Source organism: Heliconius melpomene, chromosome 6 (assembly GCF_056956725.1).
Source record: "Heliconius melpomene rosina isolate 202511_hmr_F chromosome 6, ASM5695672v1, whole genome shotgun sequence".
NCBI classification, from domain to species: domain Eukaryota; kingdom Metazoa; phylum Arthropoda; class Insecta; order Lepidoptera; family Nymphalidae; genus Heliconius; species Heliconius melpomene.
The window spans coordinates 7247726-7264496 of NC_140394.1; the positions used below are offsets into that span (position 1 = coordinate 7247726).

Here is a 16771-nt window from a genome sequence, read left to right on the forward strand (position 1 = left end):
TACATATATTCGAACGATAACAAAATATTTGTGTTTATACAACATTGTTCTGTTTAAACAAGTGTTACTACGAATAATTTAATGCTTCTTATTATCATAAGTAGCAAATAATGAGATGTATGCTCAATTGGAAAATAATTATATTTAACTTTGTAGTCATTGTCGTCGTTAGTATTATTTTTTCTATAATAAATTTATTAATATTGTAAAAAAGTAAAAGTATTTCTCAAAGTAGCATAAAATAACACTTTTGCTTTGTAGGTAATATTGATTTCTGAAATTATAGTGTCATTCCTACGATGTTCGTTATAATGAAAAGTAGAGAAGATTAATTCAGGCTATTTTGAAGGATTAAGGAAAAAGGTTAACATTTAGGATGAGTTAAGAAGGGTGAGGCCGGAAATAAGCAATGGTTGTTGCCGAAGTCATCTATCAAAGTCCGACGTTTCTGACTGACACACAAGACTAAACGAGCGCTTTCTCAAAATTAATAGTAAGCCACCTTTGCTGAAATAATTTATATTAAAAACCAATTCAAGAGAAAAAACACCTTATTTAAAATTGATCTATTGTAATAAAAGTATAAAAACATGACAATGAGGAATAAAAACCTCTCATGTAAAGTTTGCGTGTATGAAGACATCCACAGCTTTCATGGTACAGTTCAAGACATTATCCAAATCGTTTTTCACGTCACTTACAAGTATGCTTATTCCTGCTTTAACCCTGTCTAGTATAACACTAAGCCCGTCTAAAAATTCTGGATCACATTGAACCTAAAAATAGAAATATATATAGCACCAAAAGACACTGATTTCATCTAAATCACGATGTAATTTTTGATAATATTACCATTTGGGCTACGACATATATAGTAAAAATGCTAAATACAAATTTCATTATTGATCAAAGAGTTATTATGTCAACATACATATGTCTGCGACTGCGCACTTATAACGAATAACTGGTAAGCAAATACTTGATGTCTACCGAGCAGGGAAATTCAATTATCTATTATTGTGTAATTATACTTTATATATATATAAAAATTCTAGTTTTAATAAGCTTTTGCCTAAATATTATGAATTTTTATGTAACGAATTAAAAAAAAACTGATTTCATGTTATTTTTATTGAATGTAACACAACATACTGTGTACAAACAAATATAAGAATTACTTTCATTTCTTAATAAGGGTATTTGTACATTTCTGTCCGTCTTTTATATATTTTTTTTATGAATATTCATATATAATTTTTTAATATCTACTTTAAAATACATGTATCTACTATGCGTCTATATTTAAAATTTCTTTTAAAATTTGGATTTGCTATTTGCTAAATCATATTCAAATTTCCTAGACATCTAACGTTGCATAATGCAGCAAGATTACGTATGCGGTCAAAAGCATATTCCTAAAAGACTTTTTTTACTGCTACATCACTAGGCTGTAGGCTTTAAGTCTAATAAAGAGACATACATACGATACCTATCTATATATAGATATATATCTATCAGTACTAATAGCACAACGATCAATAACGCATTCAAGCATAGATAACGCGACTATGAGAGCTTTATTACATTTCTCTATTTTAAAGCGTGAATTTTTTATATTCATTATTTTAGTTTACGGTTATTACGGTGCATTTTAATGGTATTTTAGAATTTTATTAGTTCTGGATTTTATTGAGGATAACTCGGGAGGGTTTGTTTTTTTTAAATCAAATATATAAATTCCTTGTTTACATTTAGAAAAGGAAAAGGTAGTGGTTTGGTATTATATATATTTTAATACTGGAATAAAAAATAAAGGAGTTTACTATAAACGGAGGGAGGATAGAGGAGTTTTAATGGCGCATGTGGAAGCGATGCGCTGTTGAGTGGTGAATACTAAACATCAGCTTAGTGAGACACAGCACCGTTATATCTCTTTTTAAATCATTTCCTGTGCACATAACACATATTTTTTAAGACACCAACTCTACCTGGTTAGTTTTATTAAATTTTGTATTCTGCTTTACTTGTAGAATAATAAACTAAGTATTTGCGTACGGATACTGTGTCCACTCTCGATGAGATATTTCTTTACGATTCATATACGTATATTAATAAAATATATATGTATTAGTAAAATATGATATACTAGAGATAAGATAACATTTCAAATCGCATCGCTTCACATCGCAATTTATATATTTAATTGGTTTTTTTTAATTAATACTTTAAGTAAAGTAAGTGATTATTTTCGTCTCACTTGTTGTAAAGCACGATGTCGGGCCGCCAGATGTGGTCGGAGGGTACGTGCAGCATATGCACGCCGCCGTACTCCCGCGGCTCCCAGCGTAGCTTGTAGTCATACCAGGACTGCTCAACCCATAAGTTTGTTGTCATAATTTGGTTCTTTAAGTTCTGAAAACATTGGTAAAATATGTAACTAGCACTCTTTTTATCACGTGAAGAAATAAAATATTTAATATTTTCGGTTCCATGAGTTCCGCTAATACGCAATGGCTCCATAAACTTCACTATGAATCTTACATTCATGCAGAAAGTAGCGTGGCTAGAGGGAACCTGGGAACCTAAACACAGCGTTCCTACTTAGACGAATGTGAACCATTAAGAAATGGGCACGCAGTGTCTTGTCATTTTATGAATTTTATATATGACCATTCATCGCCTGTACCTTAAATATTAATTGACCTTTATTTTTATAAAAATTAATGTAATAAATGAACGAATCAATATTTAATAATACCTATGTATGTTTATATGACAAGCATGTTTACTGACGCGCGGTAAAAGAACTTCCGGGATAGGTGATTGATTGCAAATTATTCGGAAATTTTCCTTTACCTACTTCACGAAGCGTTAAGCATCAAATAATTTGGTATTTTTTGGGTGGGTGTCGCTTTACATAAGTACGTAATGATATGTTCAACATAACATTTATTCGTACGTATATAATGAAATCTTTCTTCTTCTAGTCTTCTTTTATTTTTTTTGTTTGTCACATGGCAGAGTAGGCAGAGGGAACCTGGGCAAGGTGGGCAGAGGCGACATGAGAATCTAATATTAAGATACTCCGTTCCTCTTAAGATACCTCGTTCCCACCTTTTCATCGAATTCGGGAGGCATTGAGTGTGGAGCGAGAGTTTGAACATTACAATTATATTATAATAAAAATCGTTGTAAAAAGATTCTATTTTTCATTTTGTTACATTGATTTTTTATAATAAATAATTGATAATTATAAACCAACAACTAGATAAGAACTAAATATGTTCAGCTGTTCCAAAGTCTTCAAATGGCTGTTCATATTTTTCAAATCATACCTTAGATTTTTTTCATTTTCTCGATTAAGTCAACTTTCAAACAAAAAAATCGGTTTATCCCTTTTGGAGATACGGTGCCACGGACAGACATAAGGATAACATGTCAAACTAACACTTTGTTTTCGTCGGAGGTTAAAATGGCGTAAAACCATTTTAAATTATAATATAAATGGTTATATAATAATTTAATAAACATTTGTTGGAAAAGCGCTAGAATTTTAGTTTATAATGGCTGATTTCTGTGTCGATTTGTAATATACTACAGTAACTTCGTAGTTCAATCTCGATCCTCTCAAAAGTCATAGATTTCACATATCTCATAGATACTACCTATCTTTTTCATTTTGATTCAGTAGTTCATTCATTTTAATTTAGAAAAATATTTTTTGTAATTTAAAAGCAAAAATTTACACCGTTTTATCACTTAAAATATTTTTCTTTGTTAGCTTACAGCTTTAACCGTGTCAGATTTGTGTACTAGCAAGGTAAAATGTTGTTACTAAATCCTACGCAATCTTTACGACTTTTCATAAACTTCTGAATTTTGGTATATTTTATATTGTAGCTTGTAGTATATTTGTATAGAAAATATACCTATATGTGTAGACCAAATTTATTTTCATAAATACTAATAAATTTATTGAATTTATTTAAAATCTATGTTATTAACAAATTTGCAGTTACACAGTTAATAGCTCTTACATCTTTTCTATAGACTTAAAAGTGATAAAGCAGTTTTAGAATTTGTTTTGTATTCGCAACTCAATTTTCACTTTATCCTTCAAAGTTTGCCAAAGAGCGTTAATTCCGCTAGTAATTAACTTTGCCTTCTATTTTATAATATATTGGTATTGATTATTTTAGACAATATACGCTTCATTTAACGATAAGATTGGTATTTAAAAAAACATTCACTGTGTTTTGATATATATTTTTTTAAAGATTCATTTATCTAAAGATCGTTTGTCGTTTGGGTCGCTGATAATACATACTACGATCAAAGTTGTTAAATAAGGACTTTGACCACAGCCAACAGACATGCAATGAATGTATCGAATGAATCTTAATTCACTTAGTTAGGGTATGTATATATCAATTAACGAGGACAGCTTAGAAGAGACGTCCCATTCAAAATGGCGATAGTTTTTCTTACTCTTTTTATTTGTTATTTTCCATAGCTCGGCGTTATTATGACTATTTCAAGTATTTGGCCAGAATAAAATTAATTTTGCGAAATTAAATGTAAGCATAAAACATTTTGACTTAGATAAAACGTGTTTGGAATCCAACTGGAATGTTAATGCATATTTAAATACTAGTGACCCGTCTTGGTACCTTGTAAAATAATTAGTTTCAAATATTTACCTTAATTGAATCGGCAAGATGAATCATTAATTCGCTTTAATAGTTTGTGATAATTGATATCTATTAATTATTGTAATAGTTCATTATATAAGAATCATGTGAGGCTTATGTGAGGATATTATAGGAATCATTTTGTTTTTTATAAACTAAAATAAAATTCGAGTAAGTATATATTACTACAAGAAATGAAACTAATTAATATTTCCACGGGAGGGAATAGATCCTACAACCATCAACCAAACCATTTATATATATTATTTATTATATATTAAACAAAATTATGTAATAAATAATAATATTATTGAATTTAAGATTTATTTCTTTTTTTATTTAGTGAAAGTATGAAAATTTTTCTGACATTGAGACATGGATACAATTAATTTAATAGTTTAATCCAAAATAACGTAAATAAAACATTCATTGCGTGTAGGGTTGTTGACATAGTCCACAAAATACATCCGTGACAACTTGTTAGTTAAATAATAAATAATTTAGGCGGTGGTCTCGTGGACTTCAGCTGCTGTAGTTTCTATGAGCACATTATTATCACATGCATAGATCTAAGTGCTTGTAGGTCACCTTTTAATTTATCATAATTCTAGTAGAATTCAATTATAATTTATTAATGTTACATTTAAATTTGTAGGAAGCTTACTTCAAAGATATTACAAAATTGTATTTATGATACGGTCACATTTTCTTTATAGCAAATTCAGCTTACGTCGGGATCTTGAAAGGAAAATGTAATCTTGATTTTTTGCTTTTAATTATGGTTCCCTTATCGATATGAATCCCATTTGCTCTGTTTCCAGTCAATTTAGCTGGGACATTTAAAATATAATTCTTTTTAGGGTTCCACAGGTACCTCAAAAGAAAAACGAAACCCTTATACGATCAATTTGTCTATCTGCCAAGACTATTTATCTAAACATTGCCTAGAGGTATTAAGATAAATAATAGATACCGAGGTTTTATGCATCATTTTTGATGTGTTGCTGCTTATATCAAATTCACTGAATAATCAAAATTTACAATACAAATAAAGTAAAAAACCGAAAATTGATAATTCATAGTTATTCTGTAGGAAAAAATCATCACAAACTTATATTTGTATTTAATTTAATGCAAAATGAGGGCATACGTCCGAAAAATTAAATTTCTCAACGTTATTTGCCGCGTAATAAACCAGATATTGACCTACATTAAAAATAGAAAAAAATCGAAAAAAAAAATTAATTTATTTCTATCTATTGCGAAAAATTACTATTACAAACCTATAACTTGTACTTCCCGTTGACCTGACCATATTTTGTAATCCTGAAATGGCAAGTCCATTCCCGGTTTTTATTAATGTGCAAAACACCCACGATATTTAATATGGAAATTTTAAAACTACGTTTTGCGACCACAAAATTTATGAAGAGATATAATTATAGTTGATAGAACATTTGAAATTTATGTATTAAAAATGTAATTACTAGAATATATTATAAAATTAAAAAATAAGGACCAAGCGTGGAGCTCGGATTCACTAGTCAACACTGAGCTAAAATAAAAAAAAATAAAAGTGCTATTCTGTTTCATGCGGGAAATATGTATGTGACAGTTCTAGATCGTGACTTTTACCAAAAAAATATATTAAAAAATAAATTATGTTAAAGCACATAACATGGAGCATTGTTTCAAGTAAATTTCAAAAGTACTCGACCTGGAAAAAACTACAGTCATTGGTTTAACGGACTATAAAATTCACATCATGAATTTTGTGCGCACTGTAACCATTCCGCTTTCAAATATACGAGTACTTTACTCCCCCTACCTACCTACATGTATTTTGTCATCTTTAAATGATATTTTTTACAGCATAAAAATGAAACTTCTTATGCCTATTTTTAGTTTAATATATTTTTTTAGAAGTTCTCTAAAATTAGCAGATATAAGAACATATATAAAGTAATAATTAAAAGGGTTCAATAATTGGAGAAGTCATATATATAACAATAATATATGAAATGTATTTTGTTTTCAAGAAGTTCTTTGCTAACTTCAATAAATTATTTATACGATGGAAATTTGATTTGGCAGGACGATTGGGACGTGACCTAAGTGACTCTTGCTACTTGAGTGTAGTTACAATTTCACAGTCTGTAAATACGATCAGAGAAATTACTTTTTATTGAATCTTACAGACGTTCGATTTTCAAATATTACATGTGTTAATAATTATATATTTTTAAGCTTCACGCTATATATATCATGTAGCAGGATAGACTCGGGGAACCTAGTGTTAATACACTTCACTCCCCAATTTCCACCAAATTCTGGAGGCATTGCGTGCTGAATGACAGAACCCAATGCCACGTTTTTGCCTCGCGAAGAAATGAAAATAAGTTATTTAAATATTTTATTTTCGAGTGGAAATCGAACTACTGGCCAAAGTTAATTATTGTGACTAAGGGGGAACTTAGACCCCATATTTTAAACTAAAGGATTATCACCGCAATTATTGCTTAATTTAGTTTGCGGTAAATGCTTATAAATAGTTAATTTTCAACGTCGTAAGCATTGCGGCGACTTGATAAAGAATAGTAATAGTCATACTATATACAGTTCGAATATCAGAGGCACAGTAAGTAGTAGGTAATAAGACTTACCATATTAACTACGTATTTATTCCAATGCTCTGTCTAAATTTTGACTTTAATAAGAAAATTATACTAAGATTTATACATATATATCGTATCTTTTTTATTATTCATATATTAAATTAGAATCTAGATGTCTAGAATTAGAAGTTTAAAAAAGTACAAGTAGTTAACAGACACTAGTATAGAAAACGTTAGTATAACTATATTATGCAAATTTTAATATTTCACAAATTCCTTTGCGAATTCTATTTTTATTTTCATACAGGTATATTTTAATACCTGTATGAAAATAAAAATAAACCCAAAATTATTGTATAATTCCCTTCTAAAATCTTATCAAACAGTTTCTGCATAACAAAATGAATTAAATCAAGATAAGTGCTAATTGTCCAGGATATGTTAATGACATTTTTATTGGATTTATTTATTATAAACCTAATAGGGGAGAGCGGGGCTAAAAGTTACCGAGGTAAGTTGTTCCGATGGGAATAATTTCGCGGAGAAAAGTGATAGGAATATTTAGTAAACATATAGTGAAATGCAATGTGATAGCGCACCCATGGCCAGCATATTGAACAATCCAGTAGCATCCGAAACCAATGGAATAGCACACGGGTGTCGTTGGTGCACGATTGTAAATATTTTTGCATTTCATATTTTTGGTCTATCTCACAAATTTTAACGATTAGCCTCGAGTATGTTAATATTTTTTTAATACTATTTCGGAACACTATTTGTAATTTATTTATGTTTTCTATATCTTATTTATATTTAATTTTTTTTCAACACGTGTTTTTGGGGCTAGATGTTCCCTTTTTTTGGGGCATGTTGTGACTTGTTGTTGTAACGAAAAACTTTCGCCAATTCATTTGTACCAATAATGGGATGTAAATATTGTAATTTTTCATACTAAAAAATATTGTAATTTAGTAACATGCGGACTTATGCTCGGAAATCAACTCGAGGTTATGTGTCATATGAGTTGATGCAAAAAGCAGCGGATGTAGTTTTCAAAGATTGCAGAAATAAGATAAAAACTGTTACCAAAGAATGACTTATACATATTAAGTGCGAAAACCTAAAGGTATAAAAATTTGTTTATTATTTTGGTTTAATAAAATCAAAATAAGTTTTATTTTATGTAAAATTATCTTTTACTTTTTAGTTCCGTTGTTTTTCGGTTCGGTTTTTTTTTGTTCAAAATTAATTATTTTTACGATTTTAAGTGATAACTAACCTTAAAAGGATATTTCTTAAACGGCATCTGTTGTGATATGTAAAACTTGACTCAATTAGGTATTATTTTTGTGGAAACTAACATTTTGGTATATTAACAAGAAAATACATAAAAAATATTCGGGCGAATTGGATACCTCTCCCTTTTTTGAAGTCGGTTGAAAATGAAAACTTCTTTTTTGAGGTTGGTTGAAAAGAAATGCAATGATGGGGAATCTTACTTCTGACAATAATTTTAATAAAGTTTTCCCTTGTAACTATTTCAGTATAATTAATATTTACCAAAATAAAAACAAATTTTCTCAATTTTGACCGGATTTTATAATCAGAACCTAACCAAACTTTCATCAAACTATCCTTGAAGTGTATCCTTACAAATAAGAAAAGAATCATTAGAATCGGTTGGCGTGATATTGAGTTATTCGTCATTTTGTCGCACATGTACCAATACAAATTTAATACTTATGTGATTTTCTCATAGATACCATTGTCAAAAATAGACCAAAAAAAAATTGTTCCCACATGGGAAGCACTACCTTTCAAATAAAAAAAAATAATCAAAATCGGTTCACCTAATCAAAAGTTATGAAGTAACATACATAAAAAAAAGAAACAGTCGAATTGACAATCTCCTTTTGTTACAGAAGTCGGTTAAAAAAGATTTGCTTTTGCGCCTGGTAATGATTATGATACTGTTGATTATTCTTTAAATAAACAGGCTTTGTTCGATTATTTATTGTTTTTTATTTTGCAAATAATTGCTTTAAAAATATGGTAACAATTTACCCCGGTCTGTTAACAGCTTGCCCCAAGTCGGGGTAAGTTGTTACTTTCCGACTTCAGTCATAAAAAAAATCATAATAAAAAAGTCTTCCAAAGAAAATTCCAAATTACTGTTTTGATTGCAAGTCTAGATATGTAAGTTGAATTTGATTATATTGTATAAATACTAAAATCAAGTATTCGTAGCAATATTTGAGGTTAAAAAAAAATCGGAACTTTTGGCCCCGCTCTCCCCTATTCCTAATATTAAAACCAACCTCTAATATTTTAAAACTTAACATTTTAACAAACTTAGCAGTAAACAGTTCTTGTGAATCTAGATGTCGTGAATTGGATTCACGAAACCAGCGACTGCTTGTACGAGTATACCATACTCATATTATTAACAGTCTGGGTAATACTGAAGCGTTGTCGAGCAATTTCCTTAAAGAGGCAAACCGTAAAATAGAGTGCTGTGTCGCTCTTTTTATTTTTTATAATAAAAATAAAACTCCATATTTATTTATTTTTCTTGAAAATTAACTGGCAATACACTTCAAAATGGCAATGGCTGTAAGGGTAACTTGTATGCTAAAAACGTGTTAATTATGCTTTAATTTTATGAATTAGTCTATATTAGTGTTTTCAAATATGTATAATTTTATATAACTAAGAATATATAACAGTTCCAATATTATAACATATGTAACGTAGAAATATACAATAAATATAATAGTGAAATATATAAACTTACTCAAATATATTTTTGCCTTTTTAGATAAAACCTTTTAAACGGTCCAATAAAAGCGTTAAATATTTGCAAGTGAAGCCTTATTGTTCCTTTGTTCTTGAGAAGTACCCTTATCTTGTGATATTTTTCGTAACCTTATTATTTTTTAAATAGAGCCTATAATTTAGAAAAAAACATGTGTTTTCCAAATAAGATAAATATGACATTGTTTTTGTAATGACGATAGCTATAGTACTTGTACTTATATAATCCAGTTCAAAAAGTTGGTAAAAATCTACTTCTTATTGTATTTTTTTATTATTTAGTATGGAAATATTACAAAGTATATTTTATCTTAAAATTAATTAAACAAAAAATATTTCCCGAGTACAATTTGACTCCTCAATGATCGCAAACAGTCTGATACAATTGCTCTCCAACAGTCGTTGGGGAGCGTACATAGTGAAGTATCATTTAAATGTTATCAAAAAAAACGAGCTAAAAACCAAAGATTGAAATATAACAGTGCCTTAACGATAAAAAAATCATTGCCATTTCATCTAAGAGAGTGAACGTCACCTATCTTGCTTTAAATTTGAAAGAGTAAGTTTCTTAAGATTTTTTCACAATTTAGCGTCATTTTAAAAGATGCGGAACGTTTTATTTGTTGTAGTATAAACTTTTTGTTTTAATTTTCAGAACCATTCTGACTTCAACGGTCCTAATTGAAATATAAATAATTGTAAAGGTGCACAGGACGCATAAGTTCTATTAGTTTTACACTTTCCGCCAAATTCCGAGACATTGTTGGGTGGCGGAATTCAACGCCGCGCTTTATCATGGTACAAGAGTGAAGAAATGGTAATATTAAATATTTCATATTGTCGAAAAAGAAATGAACCCACAACGCACGCTTGGGTCCCTTCACCACGACTGGTCATTTTCAACCATTTAAATCTTGCAATTAAAACGCAATCTTTGGTCTTTGCCCATCTACGCTTTTTCCAATGCTCTATCCATTACCGTAAAGACTAATGGTGCTCAAAAATCGCTGTGACATAATAAATCGAGTTTGTTACGCTTTTAGCAATATTTTTATTGGTTGCCGTAAATATTTTTATTGTGAAATAGATTATTTTCTCGCCAAAAGCAATCTGAACCCTTGTTCGTTTTTTTAATAAAATTTATATAAAGCTTTTTAATATGCTTCTAGATTAGACATATACATACAACATATATACTTTTACGTCGTATACCTACCTATACTATTTATATTAATAAAGTTAGAAAAAATAGCCTCAATTTTTTTACCGCATAGCTAAGTTAGTAGAAAACACCTAGAACTAAGACACTATTCTCCACTTTTCGTCCAATTTTCAAGACATTGGCGGAAATCTATTTGAATGTCTGGGGATAGAACCAAAACCAAAACACTGCGCTACGACGACCTAGAGGCCTAATTATCCAAATATTTTATTCAAAGTAATTTTAGGAAATGAATAGTCATTTGTTATTTTCTATTGATTAAACTTGAATGTACCTACAGTGTAGTGATGAAAATGCATGAGAACTACATTTTTTTTTGAAACTTCAACACGTCAAGAGTCGTGTGACGGCAACAAAGGAATATAAAATCAATAGCTCATTTTTCTTTTTTATGCATATATCTACTGAATGAAATGAATATCTTTCAAAGATGGAGGTTATCTATATATATAAAAGGACTTGTCCTCACTGACTGAGGTAAGACGCACGCACAGCCTTAACCGCTGATGGTAGAAACGTGGAATTTGGACAAATGTTTACTTTCATATTCTGGACATCCACTAAGAAGGGATTTTGAAAAATTTTAACCCTAAAGGGGTGAAATAGGGGTTCAAAGTTTGTATGGAAAAAAATTTAAATCGGCACCGATTTTTATAAAATTTGAAATTTACATTTTTAAAAGTATTTAATTGAACACGTATTTCATCGTTTTCTAGAATTCTCTCCCTAAGGGTGCAAATAAGGGGTTGAAAGTTTGTATAGGTTTTTTTTAAATCGTCACCAGTTTTCATAAAATTCGAAGTTCAGACTCTTAAACGTATATAATTAAACATATGTTTCATGGTTTTCTAGAATACACCTCCTAAGGGTGCAAATAAGAGGTTGAAAGTTTGTATGGAAAAATCTTTAAATCGCCACCGATTTTTATAAAATTTGAAATTTAGATTTAAAAATATTTCATTGAACACATTGTTTGATTGATTGTTCACATTGTTTGTATTAGAAATCACCCTTAAATAAGCAAGCGAAGCTGCGCGCGTCCGCTATTAGTAAATATATATATACTATTGTATTATTACATTTTGTTTTTCTTTATGAATGAAGAATACCGAAATTCTCATATACAGAAACTTCCGTAGGTGGAAAATAGGAAAAAGAGTGTTACAAAACTTCTTAGTGAGGAGAAATTTAGAAATTCAGTACCACCCCGCTTTATATTTTCTGTCCAATTTTCGACTCATTGCGTTTTGAGTAGCGAAACTCAACGCCAGAGTTTGGCCAGTTATGAGAAGAAGAAAATGAAAATAATGATTCTTTAAGTGGAAATCCTTCAGACGCTGTCTTGCAGTGCTACACTGCAATAAAATTAATTATAACATTGATGTAAAAAAAGAAGTGATGGAATATGAGACTATGTATTGCCAACGATCGTAGAGAAAGCAATATTAGGTCAAGTATTCGTTACATATCTCTTATAACGGCCTTCGATTTTTTAGTTAAATGCCACATAGAGCAGGGTAGGCAGAGGGAACCTGGGAACCTAGTGTTAAGAGATGTAAGACACTTTCGTTTCTCACTTCTCATTTAAATAAACAATAAATATATTATATATATTTTTTTTATAATTCAGTAAGTGAACACAACCTCAAAATTTTTGTATATTTTTTAATCGTATAATTTTTGTATATCGATTGGTAGGTACAAAATTAAAGATTTATTAGAACTTCATTTATTTATAAACAACTCATTTTTTTATTAACATTAAGTTCTTTTGCCAAAATAACTTAATTAAAAAAAAACTATAGTTATCTTAAATTATTATTTATCTGTAAAATCTTTACCCCAGTAACAGAGATAATGAAATACTAGCTACTATACTTAGTGATAATCGGACATGGCCGTTGACATTTATTAAGTTAGATCAAACACCCCTGAAAATTCTATTCTATAGAGTGTAATATTCATGCCATTTCCATCCGTGAACGATCATTTTATCCTTACATTCATAAAATGCTAACTATAACTAAATGTGATTATGTAAATGGAACATTTTTTAGCATCACGCTTTATCCCTGCGGGATAGCCAGAGAGCACTGAGCGTCAAACGCTATGATAATTATAAATTTAATTTTAACAGAAAGATTTCTTTTCATTTCGCTATCGTATGAATATATTATGTTTTTATAATTTACGTATTTGAATCCTTAAGCATAACATATGATATTACAAAATACACCTTTTTTGCATCTCCTCATAAATCTAATTCAGATTATTAGGTTCTGGGAACTTAATAATGAGCGTATGTTATTTTTATTACAATTTCCAAAATATTCCATACGTTTCTATCCTTTCTATCCTCAGTAGTAATAAAAATTGCTTCTACAAATATTTCAACTAAAATCCTAATACTACAAGTTTGTAAAAACAATCGATTCTTAGATACATAGGCGAAATATCAAAAGCAACCGCACGTTACCTGCCATCGGAATATTTATGGGATCCGATTCAAAATACATAACGGGAGACGGCGCGGCGCCTTGCGACTGCGAGAATGAAGATATGAGTACGCGCGAAGACGACACTTACTGAATATTCCCCCTTCAAAAGCTTTTACAAGATTCGAGTGACGCTTTGTTTTGTCAAAAGTGGGTCGGCAGTGATTTGTGTCTATTTAAATACTAAATGCGGCGCGCAAGTGCAACCATTGCATTTGTAATGCACCCTGCCACCCAGATGTAGGTCAACCAGGTGTTCAGCAACGGGAAGTTATGAGATAGAATCGGCCTCAACTTACTACATCGATAAGCTGACTGAGTTTGAGCTTGATGCAGACGCGAAGGACGTCTGTGGTGTTGACGACGGGGCGGACCAGCTTGTTGTAGTTGGAGAGGAGGTCGTCGTACAGGCGCTTGGCGTCGGGGTTGCCGGCGGCGGCGGCGCGCACCAGGCAGCAGGCCGCCAGCCACCAGACGAGCGCGGCCATCAGCTCGCGGGCTTGAGCATCCTCACCAAGCGGGCAGCGGGCGGCCCGGGTGCGCGGTACCGACTGCCGGCACGCCCGCCCACAGCCCCGCCGCCCTCCGCCCTCCGCCTCCGCCCTCCGCACTCGCCCTCGCCCTCGTGCCCTCGCTCCCTGTCAAAGAATCGCCGCGTCTGTAAACTCTTTCGTATTTTGATCAGGTTTGTAATTATTACTACGCTCAGTCAATTCGTAGAGGGACGGAATTTCAAATGTTTTTTTTTTTATTTTGAATGTTAATTTAGCACTAATGATAGTAAGTACTCGTGATAAATTTACTGATCAGTATGTTTAACTTTTCTTAAACGAAATATATGAAAAGTTTAAAAATTTAAGTATGCTCTATTTTATAATATAAAAAACCAGACAAGCGCCAGCGCCTTTTATAGTGCCGAAATACACGTTTTTGCGATGTAACCGGCCATATTTTTTTAAAGTAAATATTTGAAATATAAACTGTACTTCAAATTATTAATTCGTTTACAAAATAACTATTAATCACTAATGTAAATTAAATGACTAAATAATAATTTTCATAGATAATATCTTTCTTGTTGAAATTCTGAAACATAATTCGTAACGTCCGTAACATTTTTTTGGGACAGAATTCAGCAGAAATTAAATTTACCCTAAATTGGTTTATCTACGGGCCGCGTGAGATCTCATTTGCCTTTTGCACGTTAGTCGTTGCAAGTCGTTATTTCGTTAAAACATTAATATAATTTATTATTAGCTTATGAATGAAACCATAACGTGATGAGGATAACGTAAAATCAAATTGTATAAATACCTTTCAAACATAATAATAATAAAATTAAGAGGGTTGGAATAAAATGGTATACTTAAGGATTAATCCCGTCGAATTGTTTAAATAATTGAATAGTTAAAGTGTGAATTCGATTATAATTTAGAAAGTAAGTTTAATACTATGTTTACTTTTCTAAAAGTTACGTCAGTAGGTACAAGTTAATTCTACGTTAGATTCTCCTTGCGTTTCTCTCTCTCTTTCTCTTCTCCTTACGTATTTTTAAAAATCGATAAGTATTGATAAAATTATACAAAGTAACACGGGTCACTAGTCCCCTGAGACTCTTTTATTCAATGTCATTAAAGCGTAAAACAAAATTACATGAGAAGGCTTTCGAAAACTCAAGCAAAGGAATCCTTTCAGTAAGGAATATCCATCTACATTTCAGGACAAGAGACATTTGGATTAAGCTAACAGTAAGTTATGATTGTTGCTACGACCGAAACATCACTAACGTACATAGTAAATACATATATGCACCTATTTAGTGCTTTATCTATATATTAGGATCATTTTTAGGGTTCCGTAGATACCTTTTAAGGAACAAAGGAATCCCTATAAGATCACTTTGTTTTCCGTCCGTCTGTTTGTCTGTCTGTCAAGAGCCTTTATCATACATATATATATATATATATATATACGTTTTTTTATTTAATTAAAAAAGGATATAACACGTTTTTTCTATCACAATCCAATAAAAATAACAATATAATATAAATATGTTATGATTTAATTGTAATAATACTCGTAAACTCAAAATTTTGTATCAAAATTAAAGTTGATAAATTTAGTCGTCGACACTTGCCGGCAAAGTATGTTACGTCTGACAACTTGTATCAGACTACTTGGAAAAGTTAAAAATAAAATTCTGTAGCATAGACTTTCTAGCAAAGAGCTCTAGCTTAATGGAAAAATAATTTAGCCAAAGTTTTAAATGATCGAGAAAGTTTAAGTAAAATATTGATAAATTACAATTTTTCTTTTATCAACATGAATATTGGGAAGATACTCGTATATTAAATTGATTATTTAAATAAAATAATAATTATTATTACTAACCTATTATTTTGTAAATAAATATATTATGTAAACGTTGCTGTTTTGTTACTGGCCTACTTTTTAAAATGCATTTGATTTTTGTGTAATTTATCTTTGTTTGTCCGATCATTCTTCATGTTTTTTATACGAGGCATTGGCGAAGTGATTTTGTGCTCGAGTAGCACGCTCGAGACGCTAATTAAAGAACTGAAATGAAGAACATTTTTTATGTTAATATATATAATTGGAATATATCCAAACAAAGAACACTTAGGTCCATATTTATAAATAGCTCTAAGTATGAGATCCATCTTGAGATGTCGTTCTCAAGAGAGTGGTATATAATTACTGGCCTATCTAGTATATTTCATGTTAATTTTATTTGAAGATTAGTTACTTCTTCACTATAGGCCAACTTTCACAATTTAAAGGACATCATAACACGTGGACGGTTACATAAAGATAACCTTTTTTTTTTTTTTTTTTTTTTTTTTCCGTGGGGAAACCCTTTTACGGGTATCCACATGCCGGGTGAAATGCGATGCGGATTATGTGAGACTCATG

The 16771-nt window shown here is 30.6% G+C and overlaps 1 protein-coding gene across 3 annotated transcripts in view; it reads right to left on the reverse strand.

The window, feature by feature from the left end:
* The window catches only part of LOC146538279 (acetylcholine receptor subunit alpha-like), a 37478-nt gene extending 23086 nt beyond the window's left edge, over positions 1-14392 (reverse strand). For all 3 annotated transcript variants that reach the window (XM_085186305.1, XM_085186304.1, XM_085186303.1), the window contains exons 1-2: positions 14137-14392; positions 2258-2412 (exon numbers count right to left, since the gene is read on the reverse strand). In XM_085186305.1, coding sequence (XP_085042431.1) covers positions 2258-2412; positions 14137-14325 — 344 coding nt within the window. In that variant the 5' untranslated portion in view covers positions 14326-14392. The remainder of the gene's footprint in view (positions 1-2257; positions 2413-14136) is intronic.
* Positions 14393-16771: the final 2379 nt, after the last annotated feature.